At 42.9% G+C, this 14,404-nt stretch overlaps 2 protein-coding genes across 3 annotated transcripts in view; both read left to right on the top strand.

Annotated features, from left to right (window-relative positions):
- Positions 1 to 2,486, top strand: LOC133635570 (uncharacterized). Its single transcript, XM_062028784.1, has 4 exons — positions 1 to 130; positions 197 to 229; positions 302 to 592; positions 1,922 to 2,486. The coding sequence occupies exons 1-4, from the start codon at positions 91 to 93 to the stop codon at positions 2,236 to 2,238; spliced, it is 681 nt and encodes a 226-aa protein (XP_061884768.1). The 5' UTR covers positions 1 to 90; the 3' UTR covers positions 2,239 to 2,486.
- A 2,957-nt stretch (positions 2,487 to 5,443) lies between these two features.
- The window catches only part of LOC133635569 (zinc finger and BTB domain-containing protein 37-like), a 9,060-nt gene continuing 99 nt past the window's right edge, over positions 5,444 to 14,404 (top strand). The window contains exons 1-5 of one of the 2 annotated variants that reach the window (XM_062028782.1): positions 5,444 to 6,263; positions 6,529 to 7,395; positions 7,461 to 7,560; positions 12,692 to 13,117; positions 13,148 to 14,404. The exon at positions 13,148 to 14,404 is cut by the window's right edge and continues 99 nt beyond it. In XM_062028782.1, coding sequence (XP_061884766.1) covers positions 6,533 to 7,395; positions 7,461 to 7,560; positions 12,692 to 13,117; positions 13,148 to 13,183 — 1,425 coding nt within the window. In that variant the 5' untranslated portion in view covers positions 5,444 to 6,263; positions 6,529 to 6,532 and the 3' untranslated portion in view covers positions 13,184 to 14,404. Of the gene's footprint in view, positions 6,264 to 6,528; positions 7,396 to 7,460; positions 7,561 to 12,691 lie in introns of both variants that reach the window. The other variant, XM_062028781.1, reaches the window with a different exon arrangement.

The raw sequence follows: 14,404 nt of genomic DNA, 5'->3' as shown, positions 1-14,404 counted from the left end.
TCTTGGGTGGCTGTTATTGACTTTGGGAGAGGGTTCAATGCACCACAACAAGAACTCATCTGGATTTCGGAGGATCAGACTGAAGACCAGATGAAACCGTTTGTGCTCTTCTTCACGTGGATTCTTGCCTGTGAGTCCGCACACTAAGGACCTGTCCAACCGGCGAAAGAACCGATCTTTGTTTTTGTTTCGGCAGGGGCGTCGGTCTCGGCCAGGTCCACGTGGACAAGTGAGTCACTGTCAATCAGTTTTTCCGGTCTGTTCCGCGGTTTTGAAGCAACTGTTGTGTTGTTGTGCTCAGACAAGCCCGCCATCATAGTCAGTACCTCGGACCTGAATGTGGGGGAGTTCGTGAAGGTCAGCTGCACGCTGCCCATCGACTACCGCGGTGGCGATTGTCGTCTCTACCGGGGAGACTCTCGCTTACCCTTCCGACATATGTTGGCCTTGGACTACGTTTGCGTCTTCCGCCTGTCGTCCGGCGACCTTCTGGGGCCGCAGCCGGTCGGCAGCCTGGTGTCGTTGAGGTGCGACTACCACCTGCAAGACTACACGTCCGTGTCCAGCGACGGCGCCAGTGTTGTAGTTTGGGGTGAGTCCACGCCAGTGGGGGTTAATCCAGGTCGGAGGTTCAACAACCTAAAGTTGACCTACCCTAAGACTGTAGACTCTGGATGCTGGGTCCCTTAACATGTAGTTCGAGTATGTAGACTCTGAAAGAAGACCATGGTCAATACAGCGTTGACTGTAGACTCTGGGTGCTGGGTCCCTTAACATGTAGTTCGAGTGTGTAGACTCTGAAAGAAGACCATGGTCAATAGAGCGCTGACTGTAGACTCTGAGTGCTGGGTCCCTTAACATGTAGTTCGAGTATGTAGACTCTGAATGAAGACCATGGTCAATAAAGCGCTGACTGTAGACTCTGGGTGCTGGGTCCCTTAACATGTAGTTTGAGTGTGTAGACTCTGAATGAAGACCATGGACAATAGAGCGCTGACTGTAGACTCTGGGTGCTGGGTCCCTTAACATGTAGTTCGAGTGTGTAGACTCTGAATGAAGACCATGGTCAATAGAGCACTGACTGTAGACTCTGGGTGCTGGGTCCCTTAGCATGTAGTTCGAGTGTGTAGACTCTGAATGAAGACCATGGTCAATAGAGTGCTGACTGTAGACTCTGGGTGCTGGGTCCCTTAGCATGTAGTTTGAGTGTGTAGACTCTGAATGAAGACCATGGTCAATAGAGTGCTGACTGTAGACTCTGGGTGCTGGGTCCCTTAACATGTAGTTTGAGTGTGTAGACTCTGAATGAAGACCATGGTCAATAGAGTGCTGAATGTAGACTATGGGTGCTGGGTCCCTTAACATGTAGTTTGAGTGTGTAGACTCTGAATGAAGACCATGGTCAATAGAGCGCTGACTGTAGACTCTGGGTGCTGGGTCCCTTAACATGTAGTTCGAGTGTGTAGACTCTGAATGAAGACCATGGTCAATAGAGCGCTGACTGTAGACTCTTGGTGCTGGGTCCCTTAACATGTAGTTCGAGTGTGTAGACTCTGAATGAAGACCATGGTCAATAGAGCGCTGACTGTAGACTCTGGGTGCTGGGTCCCTTAACATGTAGTTCGAGTGTGTAGACTCTGAATGAAGACCATGGTCAACAGAGCGCTGATTCTACGATTCACGGTAGCAACTCAGGACAAAAAGAGACGGCCTTTCTCTACTCGGCTGGAAGTGAAAGAAAACACTTTTTATTAAGTAATACCGTTAAGTTCACGTAGTTAGTTACCATGGTAACGGACCTATGAGTTTGACTTTCCTGACTTTAATAGAACGGAAAACACAGATTTTCCCTCGGGCTACTCAAGAGTTTTCACTTAACCTGCTTTCTGGAGTACCGGTGACCGGTTCTTGACCTCCCCAGGCACTAGTCCCAGTCCCCAGCTGTCAGTCAGCCATCGGGTGGTCTCTCCAAACGACACCGTGGAGGTCATCTGCTCGCCGCCGCGCCCGCCGGTCTACAAATGTCTCTTCTACCGAGACCAGGACACCGTCGCCGAGGGACCCTGCCGACGCAAGCTGACGGGCAGCCAACTGGCCCGCTGGGCGACACCCGCCGTACTACTTCCTGTCAACCTGACCTGCCGCTACCGACCCCAGGAAGACGTCTACTTCCTCTCAGACGCCAGCAGCAACAACGTGCTGCTTGTAGTCGCTAACGACTACAAAACACCAGAATAAATGTTGGAATTATAATTGATAACAATCAATCAGTCAAAGTTGACTTATATAGCCCTAAATCACGAGTGTCTCAAAGGGCTGCACAAGCCAAAACGACATCCTCGGCTCAGATCCCACATCAGGGCAAGGAAAAACTCAACCCAATGGGTTAACAACTAAAACAATAAAGAAAATACCATCCAAATATCACTTGTAATAAATAATATTGAATAAGTCTGTTGGTGTTGCCATGGTGACCAACAACAACACATGACTTCCGCATCTGTTCATTTTTTTTATTTTTTTTTTGCAGTTAAACAATCATAATATTCCTATTTTATTCTTACATGGGAACAAAAAACAATAATAAAAATGTCAGAAAAAAATTGGAACGTGATGAAAAAAATAAAAACATTTACAATTAATAATTACTAATAAAATACTTAGTCACCAATAACACAAAGTTGTGTATATATTTTTAGATTTAAAAAAAAGTATATATAACATTTTAAACTTTTTATTAAGCCATTGAATTAAAATATTAGAAGCTCTCAAAATAATACACAAATATACATATATTTAAAATATAAACAAACTTTATTGAGTTAATCATTTTAATAAACACTGTTAAATGTGTAACTGAACAATAATATTCTCGTTTGACACACCAGGTTATGCAGTTAAACAATCATAATATTCCTATTTTATTGTTACATGGGGGGGAAAAAAACAATAATAAAAATGTAAGAAAGAAAATGCAAAAAAAATTTGGTGAATGTGATGAAAAAAACATTGAAAAAAAACAAACAATAATTACTAATAATATACGTAGTAACCAATAACATAAAGTTGTGTATATATTTTTAGAATTTAAAAAAATAAAATACTTGACTTTTTTATCAAGCGGCCCTGGGTGGAAAAAGTTAAACAATCATATTATTGATTGTTTAACTATTGTACTATTTTATTTTTACATGGGAAAATAACAATAATAAAAATATTTTAAAAAAGAGAAAAAATTTTGGAATGTAATGAAAAAAATATATATTTTTAAACTAATAATACTAATATACTTAGTCACTTATAACACTTGGATTTTTTTGAAAATAAAATACTTGACTTTTCAGCAAGTGGCCATTGGTGGAAAAAGTTTAGACACCCTTGAATTAAAATATTAAAAGCTCTCAAAATAATACAAAAATATACATATATTTAAAATATAAACAAACTATAGTGAGTTAATTATTTTAATAAACACTGTTAAATGTGAAACTGAACAATAATATTCTAGTTTGACACACCAGGTTATGCAGTTAAATAATCATAATATTCCTATTTTATTCTTACATGGGGGAAAAATAATAATAATAAAAATGTAAGAAAGAAAATGCAAAAAAAATTGGGTGAATGTGATGAAAAAAACATTTTAAAAAAAAAACCTGAATAATTACTAATAATATACGTAGTCACCAATAACACAAAGTTGTGTATATATTTTTAGAATATAAAGAAATAAAATACTTGACTTTTTATCAAGCGGCCCTGGATGGAAAAAGTTAAACAATCATATTATTGATTGTTTAACTATTGTACTATTTTATTACTTACATGGGAAAATAACTATAAGAAAAAAGAGAAAAAAAATTGGAATGTAATGAAGAAAATATATCTTTTTAAACTAATAATAATAATATACTTAGTCAACTATAACACAAAGTTTTGCATATATTTTGTAGCATTTTTTGAAAATAAAATACTTGACTTTTCGGTGGAAAAAAGTTTAGACACCCTTGAATTTAAATATTACAAGCTCTCAAAATAATACAAAAATACACATATTTAAAATACAAACAAACTTTAGTGAGTTAATGATTTTTATAAACACTGTTAAATGTGTAACTGAACAATAATATTCTCGTTTGACACACCAGGTTATGCAGTTAAACAATCATAATATTCCTATTTTATTCTTACATGGGGGAAAAATAATAATAATAAAAATGTAAGAAAGAAAATGCAAAAAAATTGGGTGAATGTGATGAAAAAAACATTTAAAAAAAACCCTGAATAATTACTAATAATATACGTAGTCACCAATAACACAAAGTTGTGTATACATTTTTAGAATATAAAGAAATAAAATACTTGACTTTTTATCAAGCGGCCCTGGATGGAAAAAGTTAAACAATCATATTATTGATTGTTTAACTATTGTACTATTTTATTCTTACATGGGAAAATAACTATAAGAAAAAAGAGAAAAAAATTTGGAATGTAATGAAGAAAAAATATATTTTCAAACTAATAATAATAATATACTTAGTCAACTATAACACAAAGTTTTGCATATATTTTGTAGCATTTTTTGAAAATAAAATACTTGACTTTTCGGTGGAAAAAAGTTTAGACACCCTTGAATTAAAATATTACAAGCTCTCAAAACAATACAAAAATATACATATATTTAAAATACAAACAAACTTTAGTGAGTTAATGATTTTAATAAACACTGTTAAATGTGTAACTGAACAATAATATTCTCGTTTGACACACCAGGTTATGCAGTTCAACAATCATAATATTCCTATTTTATTTTTACATGGGGGGGGGAAAAAAACAATAATAAAAATGTGAGGAAAAAAAGAGCAAAAACATTGGAATGTAATGAAAAAAATGATTTTTTTTAAACTAATAATAATAATATACTTAGTCACCTATAACACAAAGTTTAGCATATATTTTTTGAAAATAAAATTCTTGACCTTTCAGCAAGCTGCCATTGGTGGAAAAAGTTTAGACACCCTTGAATTAAAATATTAAAAGCTCTCAAAATAATAAAAAAATATACATATATTTAAAATACAAACAAACTATGAGTTAATTATTTTAATAAACACTGTTAAATGTGTAACTGAACAATAATATTCTCGTTTGACACACCAGGTTTTGCAGTTAAACGATCATAATATTCCTATTTTATTCTTACATGGGGAAAAAACACAATAAAAATGTGAGAAAAAAGAGCAAAAAAATTGGAATGGGATGAAAAAAACATTTTAAAAAATCGCGAATAATTACTAATAATATACGTAGTCACCAATAACACAAATTTGTGTATATAATAATAATAATACATTTTATTTGGTACAGCGCTTTTCAGTGTACTCAAAGACGCTTTACAGGATAAAAATTTAAATATAAAACAATTCAAAGTAATAATACATATATATTTGTAGAATAAAAAAAAAACTATCATAATATTCCTATTTTATTCTTACATGGGAAAAAACAATAAGAAAAAAGAGCAAAAAAATTGGAATGTAATGAAAAAAATATATATTTTTGAACTAATAATACTAATATACTTAGTCACCTATAACACGAAGTTTTGCATACATTTTTTTGTAGCATTTTTTGAAAATAAAATACTTTACTTTTCAGCAAGCGGCCATTGGTGGAAAAAGTTTAGACAGCCTTAAACTAAAATAGTAAAATAAAATAAAAATAAAAATAAAAAAATACACATATACTATATAAATTACAACCACCATAATAAACACTGTTAAATGTGTAACTGAACATTAATATTCTCGTACAGGCTAAGTAGTGCAGTTATTCCGCATTTGTTGACGTCAAAGACACACACACTGACAGCGGCATGCCGGGAGGAGGAGTCTGAGAAATAGACTCCACTTCCCAGCATGCCCCGCGCCTTTTCTTCCCCGCTTCCTTCCTTCCTGCAGCCGTCCAACAGAAAGATGTCGAGCAGACGCGGCGGCCCGGAGACTCCGAGGCGAGCGTGAACGGAACCATCTCCCAGCAAAATGGCGGCACGGCGGCGACTGGCGGGACGGAAGCCGAGCTCAGCGTCTCCTACTCGGCCTTGAGGCACACACGAGCGCCGCTGGAGCTCCGGAGCACTGAACTGAACTGAACCGAGTCGAGCCGAGCCGAGCCGAGCCGAGCCGCCATCCCGCCAGTGATGGGCGGCAGCTTGCAGGACTGACGCGTCCCTGAGAGCAGACCTGATCCACGTCCCCCTTCAGGTGAGTCCGGCACACATGTGGTCCGGTTGGGAGTCTCGTTAGCACACCGGAAGTGCTGCGCGGTGAAATTGATGGTCGTCAGCTGACACATGACGTCACAGGTCAATTGGGTGGAGCCACTTTGACTTTTTTCCCTCCCTTTAACTGTAAATAAGTAAGAATTTCCTGACTCGGTTGTCATGACACGCACTTCCTGTTTACACTTCGTAATGGTCTAATCCAGATCCAATCCAGGTTTTGGTCACTAAATCTTACGTGTTTGCAGCGCCATGGAGCGCTCCGGCAGCATCCAGCTGGACATTCCGGACTTCAGTAATTCGGTTCTGTCCCACCTGAACCAGCTGCGGGTCCAAGGGCGCTTGTGTGACATCGTGGTCCACGTTCAGGGTCAGAGCTTCCGGGCCCACAAGGTGGTCCTCGCCGCCAGCTCGCCGTACTTCCGGGACCACATGTCCCTGAGCCAGATGAGCACGGTGTCGCTGACGGTGATCCGGAACCCGTCCGTGTTCGAGCAGCTGCTGGGGTTCTGCTACACGGGTCGCCTGAGCCTGCAGCTGTGCGACATCATCAGCTACCTGACGGCCGCCAGCTTCCTGCAGATGCAGGACGTCATCGACCGCTGCACGCACATCCTGGAAGGAATCCACCTCAAGATAAGCCTGGTCGACCCGGACCACCGGCCCACGGACCAGGAGGGGGTGCCGCCGCGCCCCCGCACCTTGGAGGCGCCGGTCAGAGGAGCCCGTCATCCGTTACCGCTCGGCTCCAGCGTGGACGCGGCCAGCCCCGGCGAGGAGACGCTCAGCCCGACGTCGGGACCTTGCGGGCCGGAGCAACCCGGCGTCTCGGTCAACCGGGCGGCCAAAGAACCCATCCTCCGCATCAACCGGGCGGGCCAGTGGTACGTGGAAGCCGGCAGCGAGGCGGACGAGAGCTCCTCCGTAGACGGCATCACCATCAAGACGGAGCGGACGGAGCAGTGGATCGGGACGGGGCGCGAGCGGGAGGAGGCGGGCCTGGCCGAGGCGGGCGGCGCCATGCTGATCGACGTGTCGGGACACGGTACAACGGCGCCGGGGACGCCGGGAGCCTGCGGCGTACGACCGTCCAGCAGCCTCGGCGACGCTGACAGGTGAAGACCGTCCTCCAGTCCCCGCTTCTCCTCGCCGTCTTGACGCGTATTTGTGTGTGTGTCAGGTTCAGCCCCACGGGGAGCGTCCTGGTCCTCGCCGACCACCCAAGAGCGAAGAGCGAATCCCCGAGCCGGACCGACGACCCGGGACACGCCAGCTCCCAGGTAACCGTTCAGTTTGATGACACAATCAATCAACACAGAAAAAGGTCAAGTGAAATAACAGACAGACAGGGCTTTGATGTCCGTAACACACACACACATATATATATATATATATTCTAGGGGTGTAACGGTACACAAAAAATTTGGTTCGGCACGTACCTCGGTTTAGAGGTCACGGTTCGGTTCATTTTCAGTACAGTAAGAAAACAACAAAATATAAATGTTTTGGTTATTTATTTACCAAATTTGTAAACAATGGCTTTATCCTTTTAACATTGGGAACACTATAATAATTCTGCCCACGTTAATCAACATTAAACTGCCTCAAGTTGTTGCTCGGATTAAATAAAATGACAAAACTTTTCTTCTACATATAAAAAGTGCAACATTAAACAGTTTCAAGTCAACTCATCATGCTTAAAGGCCTACTGAAATGAATTTTTTTTATTTAAACGGGGATAGCAGATCTATTCTATGTGTCATACTTGATCATTTCGCGATATTGCCATATTTTTGCTGAAAGGATTTAGTATAGAACAACGACGATAAAGATCGCAACTTTTGGTATCTGATAAAAAAAAAGGCTTGCCCCTACCGGAAGTAGCGTGACGTAGTCAGTTGAACATATACGCAAAGTTCCCTATTGTTTACAATGATGGCCGCATGAAGTGAGAGAGATTCGGACCGAGAAAGCGACAATTTCCCCATTAATTTGAGCGAGGATGAAAGATTTGTGGATGAGTAAAGTGCAAGTGAAGGACTAGTGGGGAGTTGAAGCTATTCAGATAGGGAAGATGCTGTGAGAGCCGGGGGTGACCTGATATTCAGCTGGGAATGACTACAACAGTAAATAAACACAAGACATATATATACTCTATTAGCCACAACACAACCAGGCTTATATTTAATATGCCACAAATTAATCCTGCATAAAAACACCTGCGTGTTTGTTATGCTAGCTCCTAGCTCCTCTGCTAGCTCCTAGCTCCATAGAACACGCCAATACAATTCAAACACCTGATCAACACACACAATCACTCAGCCCAAAAGACCGTTCACCTAACCCAAGGTTCATAAAGCTTATATATTTTTAAAAAGTTACGTACATACGCAAAAAAAAGTTGCGCACATACGGTCAAGCGATCAAATGTTTAGAAGCCAAAGCTGCATACTCACAGTAGCACGTCTGCGTCTTTGTCATCCAAATCAAAGTAATCCTGGTAAGAGTCTGTGTTGTCCCAGTTCTCTACAGGCGTCTGTGTATCGAAGTCAAAAGTCCTCCTGGTTAGAGTCTCTGTTATCCGAGTTCTTCCATCTTGACTGCATCTTTCGGGAATGTAAACAAAGAAGCGCCGGCTGTGTACTGTTGTTGCTGACTACGTTCGAAAAATACGTCCATTTCGCACCGACAACTTTCTTCTTTGCTTGCTCGGCTTCCTTCTCCATAATGCAATGAACATGATTGCAACAGATTCACGAACACAGATGTCCAGAATACTGTGGAATTATGAAATGAAAACAGAGCTTTTTCGTATTGGCTTCAATGTGGAAGGCATACCCGTGTTCCCCGGTCTACGTCACGCGCATACGTCATCCTCAGAGGCGTTTCGAACCGGAAGTTTAGCGGCAAATTTAAAATGTCACTTTATAAGTTTGGTATTGGCATGTGTTATAATGTTCAGATTTCATCATTGATATATAAACTATCAGACTGCGTGGTCGGTAGTAGTGGCTTTCGGCCTACTGAAAGCCACTACTAGCGACCACGCAGTCTGATAGTTTATATATCAATGATGAAATCTTAACATTGCAACACATGCCAATACGGCCGGGTTAACTTATAAAGTGCCATTTTAAAATTCCCGCCGCACTTCCGGTTGAAAAACTCCTTTGGATATGATTTATGCGCGTGACGTCACAAAATCCACGGACGTGGTTGGACCCCGTCGAACCCGATACAGAAACCTCTTGTTTTCTTCGACAAAATTCCACAGTATTCTGGACATCTGTGTTGGTGAATATTTTGCAATTTGTTTAATGAACAATGGAGGCTGCAAAGAAGAACGTTGTAGGTGGGATCGATCGGTGTATTAGCGGCTAAGTACAATACTTACAGCAACACAACAAGGACTACTTACTACGCCTAGCCGATGCTAGCCGCCAAACCCACGGATGAAGTCCTTCGTCGCGCCGTCGAACGCAGGTGAGCACGGGTGTTGATGGGAAGATGAGGGCTGGCTGGCGTAGGTGGAGCGCTAATGTTTTTATCATAGTTCTGTGCGGTCCGGTTGCTAAGTTGCTAAATTAGCCTTAGCGTCGTTAGCAACAGCATTGTTAAGCCTTACCAGGCTGAGAATTTTTAACCGTGTAGTTACATGTACATGGTTTAATAGTATTGTTGATCTTCTGTCTATCCTTCCAGTCAGGGGTTTATTTATTTTGTTTCTATCTTCATTTGAGAACGATGCTATCACGTTAGCTCAGTAGCTATGTGTGTCACCGATGTATTGTCGTGGAGATAAAAGTCACTTTAAATGTCCATTTCGCGTTCTCGACTCTCATTTTCAAGAGGATATAGTATCCGAGGTGGTTTAAAATACAAATCCGTGATCCACAATAGAAAAAGGAGAGAGTGTGGAATCCAATGAGCCAGCTTGTACCTAAGTTACGGTCAGAGCGAAAAAAGATACGTCCTGCACTGCCTCTCCAGTCCTTCACTTTTACGTTCCTCATCTACGAATCTTTCATCCTCGCTCAAATTAATGGGGTAATCGTCACTTTCTCGGTCCAAATCTCTCTCGCTCCATTGTAAACAACGGGGACTTGTGAGGAATACTAGCTCCTGTGACGTCACGCTACTTCCGGTACAGGCAAGGCTTTTTTTTTATCAGCGAGCAAAAGTTGCGAACTTTATCGTCGATTTTCTCTACTAAATCCTTTCAGCAAAAATATGGCAATATCGCGAAATGATCAAGTATGACACATAGAATGGATCTGCTATCCCCGTTTAAATTAAAAAAAATCATTTCAGTAGGCCTTTAATTTATTGCAGCATTTGGGAAGCCTGTAGTTGATTTTTATTATGTAAATGTTATATTTTTATCAACATGTGATAGCAGGGACCCTGCCATTCAAAACTAGGCTGCTGCATTACTAATGATTAATGTAACTATAGCTGAAAAAATGGTACAATAGCAATAGGAGAGACTATTCATGCCTGAACACCATGGAGTTCATGTAGGCTAAATGATGCACTTACATTATTATATCAACTATCAGAGGCAGAAACTCTTCATTTAACATAATGTCCTTTTTTTTGCTGCTTCAACACAGCTCAATCAACACAGGAAAAGGTAAAGTGAAATAACAGACAGACAGGGCTTTGCTGTCCGTAACACACACATACACACCGTAAAATGAGCTAACGTTACGCTAAAAGCAAATTAGCCTTCACCTCAAGCCAGGACTGCGAGCGAGCTGAGCTGCCGTTTATATTTCTAGAAGGTCAACGGGCTCATAGCGATGTTACTACTACAAACCCCGTTTCCATATGAGTTGGGAAATGGTGTTAGATGTAAATATAAACGGAATACAATGATTTGCAAATCCTTTTCAACCCATATTCAGTTGAATGCACTACAAAGACAACATATTTCATGTTCAAACTCATAAACTTTATTTATTTTTTGCAAATAATAATTAACTTAGAATTTCATGGCTGCAACACGTGCCAAAGTAGTTGGGAAAGGGCATGTTCACCACTGTGTTACATGGCCTTTCCTTTGAACAACACTCAGTAAAGGTTTGGGAACTGAGGAGAAACTTTTTTGAAGCCTCTCAGGTGGAATTCTTTCCCATTCTTGCTTGATGTACAGCTTAAGTTGTTCAACAGTCCGGGGGTCTCCATTGTGCTATTTTAGGCTTCATAATGCACCACACATTTTCAATGTCTGGACTACAGGCAGGCCAGTCTAGTACCCGCACTCTTTTACTATGAAGCCACGTTGATGTAACACGTGGCTTGGCATTGTCTTGCTGAAATAAGCAGGGGCGTCCATGGTAACGTTGCTTGGATGGCAACATATGTTGCTCCAAAACCTGTATGTACCTATCAGCATTAATGGTAAGTTACCCATGTCTTGGGCACTAATACACCCCCATACCATCACACATGCTGGCTTTTACACTTTGCGCCTAGAACAATCCGGATGGTTCTTTTCCTCTTTGGTCCGGAGGACACGACGTCCACAGTTTCCAAAAACAATTTGAAATGTGGACTCGTCAGACCACAGAACACTTTTCCACTTTGTATCAGTCCATCTTAGATGAGCTCAGGCCCAGCGAAGCCGACGGCATTTCTGGGTGTTGTTGATAAACGGTTTTCACCTTGCATAGGAGAGTTTTAACTTGCACTTACAGATGTAGCGACCAACTGTAGTTACTGACAGTGGGTTTCTGAAGTGTTCCTGAGCCCATGTGGTGATATCCTTTACACACTGATGTGGCTTGTTGATGCAGTACAGCCTGAGGGATGGAAGGTCACGGGCTTAGCTGCTTACGTGCAGTGATTTCTCCAGATTCTCTGAACCCTTTGATGATATTACGGAGCGTAGATGGCGACATCCCTAAATTCCTTGCAATAGCTGCTTGAGAAAGGTTTTTCTTAAACTGTTCAAATTTGCTCACACATTTTGTTGACAAAGTGGTGACCCTCGCCCCCATCCTTGTTTGTGAATGACTGAGCATTTCATGGAATCTACTTTTATACCCAATCATGGCACCCACCTGTTCCCAATGAGCCTGCACACCTGTGGGATGTTCCAAATAAGTGTTTGATGAGCATTCCTCAACTTGATCAGTATTTATTGCCACCTTTCCCAACTTCTTTGTCACGTGTTGCTGCCATCAAACTCTAAAGTTAATGATTATTTGCACAAAAAAAAAATGTTTATGAGTTTGAACATGAAATATGTTGTCTTTGTAGCATATTCAACTGAATATGGCTTGAAAATGATTTGCAAATCATTGTATTCCGTTTATATTTACATCTAACACCATTTCCCAACTCATATGGAAACGGGGTTTGTACGTTTTGTTTGGAAGCTCTGACTGAAGGTTGTCTGTGCGCCAGGGGGAGGAGCCGGCGGCCTACGAGGACTACGTGAGGGATCAGGCGGGCGACCGCTGGTTCCGCTACAACCCGCGGCTAACGTGCATCTACTGCTGCAAGTCCTTCAACCAGAAAGGCAGCCTGGACCGCCACATGCGCCTGCACATGGGCATCACGCCCTTCGTGTGCCGCCTGTGCGGGAAGAAGTACACGCGCAAGGACCAGCTGGAGTACCACATCCGCAAGCACACGGGCAACAAGCCCTTCACGTGCCGCCTCTGCGCCAAGAGCTTCCCCTTCCAGGCCATCCTCAACCAGCACCTGCGCAAGAACCACCCGGGCCACGACACCCACAGCGCCTCGCCCGAGACCACCACCGCCTCCCTCACGTCGAGGGGAGGCCCGGGCGACGACGCCTCCCCCGGGCGGGAGGAGACCGAAGCGGGCGGCGGAGGCGGCGCGGCGTACAACGACGGCCCCCACCCGTCGGTCACCACCACGGGGCCCGACTGATACGGCGCCCTCCCGTTCACCCCACCCCCTCCTCCTCCACGCCACTTCAGCCAATCACGTCCTTCCTCTCTGCCTCCTGACAATCAGCCGGCCCGGTATCGGCGACTTCATCACACCGCAAGATTTTTAGCGAGATCCGACGTTCAAACCCCGACCCGGACCGGAGCCGGTTTGGGTCTTTTGAGCGGTCCGACCGATCGTTGAGTTCGGGTCTCAACGGACAAACCTCAGATAAGCTAAGCAGCTCAGTTACCTCTCGTCAGCACGCAATACACCACCGGGGGGCGCTCCATCCTCACCAGTTTCCTCAAACTTCCTGGATCAGGAATGAAAGCAAAGAGGCGACATTTTAATCACTCAAAGATTGCTTCTTTTTGTTTTGTTTTTGTTTTTTAACTCGTGTACTAACCGCGCTTAAATAAAAACTAGTTTCCTCGCGATCAAAGCGGCGACGCCGGGTTAGTTTTTGCCACCACCCGCCTAATAAGTCCTTAGGAGGAAGAGATGATGCAGTATTATCTGCTCCCAGATACTACCGTCATGCTTCAGTCCCTCGCAGGGTTCTCACAGGAATGAGGCAAAAAAAATAAAAAATAGGACCTCAGGAACTGTGGCGTAACAGACAAAATACTCCTGAGCTTTGACCAACCGGTGCACCGCCGCTCCACCGGAGGTCAAAGGTCGCCCGCCAAACAACTCGAGCACTTGATCATGAAAAAAAAAAAAAAAAAAGTGTCGACTCGCGCGTGAACCACATTTTTTTTTTATTTTTTATGCAAGGGCGGGACTCGCCGTCTCCTGCCAGGTGGGCCGGCGAAAGTAGCGGCGAGGTGACGCTCGCTCGCAAAACGTACTTGTACAAAACCACATCACCTCAACCTTGATTGGCTGAGCCCCGCTGGGCCCCGCCTCCTCACGACACTTTACCTCACCCCGGTCCCGGCAAGAGTCCACGCCACCTGGCAGAGAACGGGAAAAAACGCCGATTCCGGTCCCGCGTGCAGCAAGCGCGGTCCGTTCAGGTTCTACCAAGACTCGGGAGTTCTGTGGTACCTCATGTCCTCATCCTCTGACCTCTGACCTTCTCCTGAAGGCCACAAACGTTTTTTTTTGTTTTTTTTTTAACCGATTGACTGCTTTTAAACTGCTGAAGGATCCATTTAGAACATTTTTAACAAGCCGGAGGCGAAAGTTTGATGTTACGTGCCAACGTCAGGGGGC

Source organism: Entelurus aequoreus, linkage group LG20 (genome assembly GCF_033978785.1).
Source record: "Entelurus aequoreus isolate RoL-2023_Sb linkage group LG20, RoL_Eaeq_v1.1, whole genome shotgun sequence".
Lineage (NCBI taxonomy): Eukaryota > Metazoa > Chordata > Actinopteri > Syngnathiformes > Syngnathidae > Entelurus > Entelurus aequoreus.
Note: the sequence above shows the minus strand (reverse complement) of the source record. Positions and strands in the feature narration are given on the sequence as shown.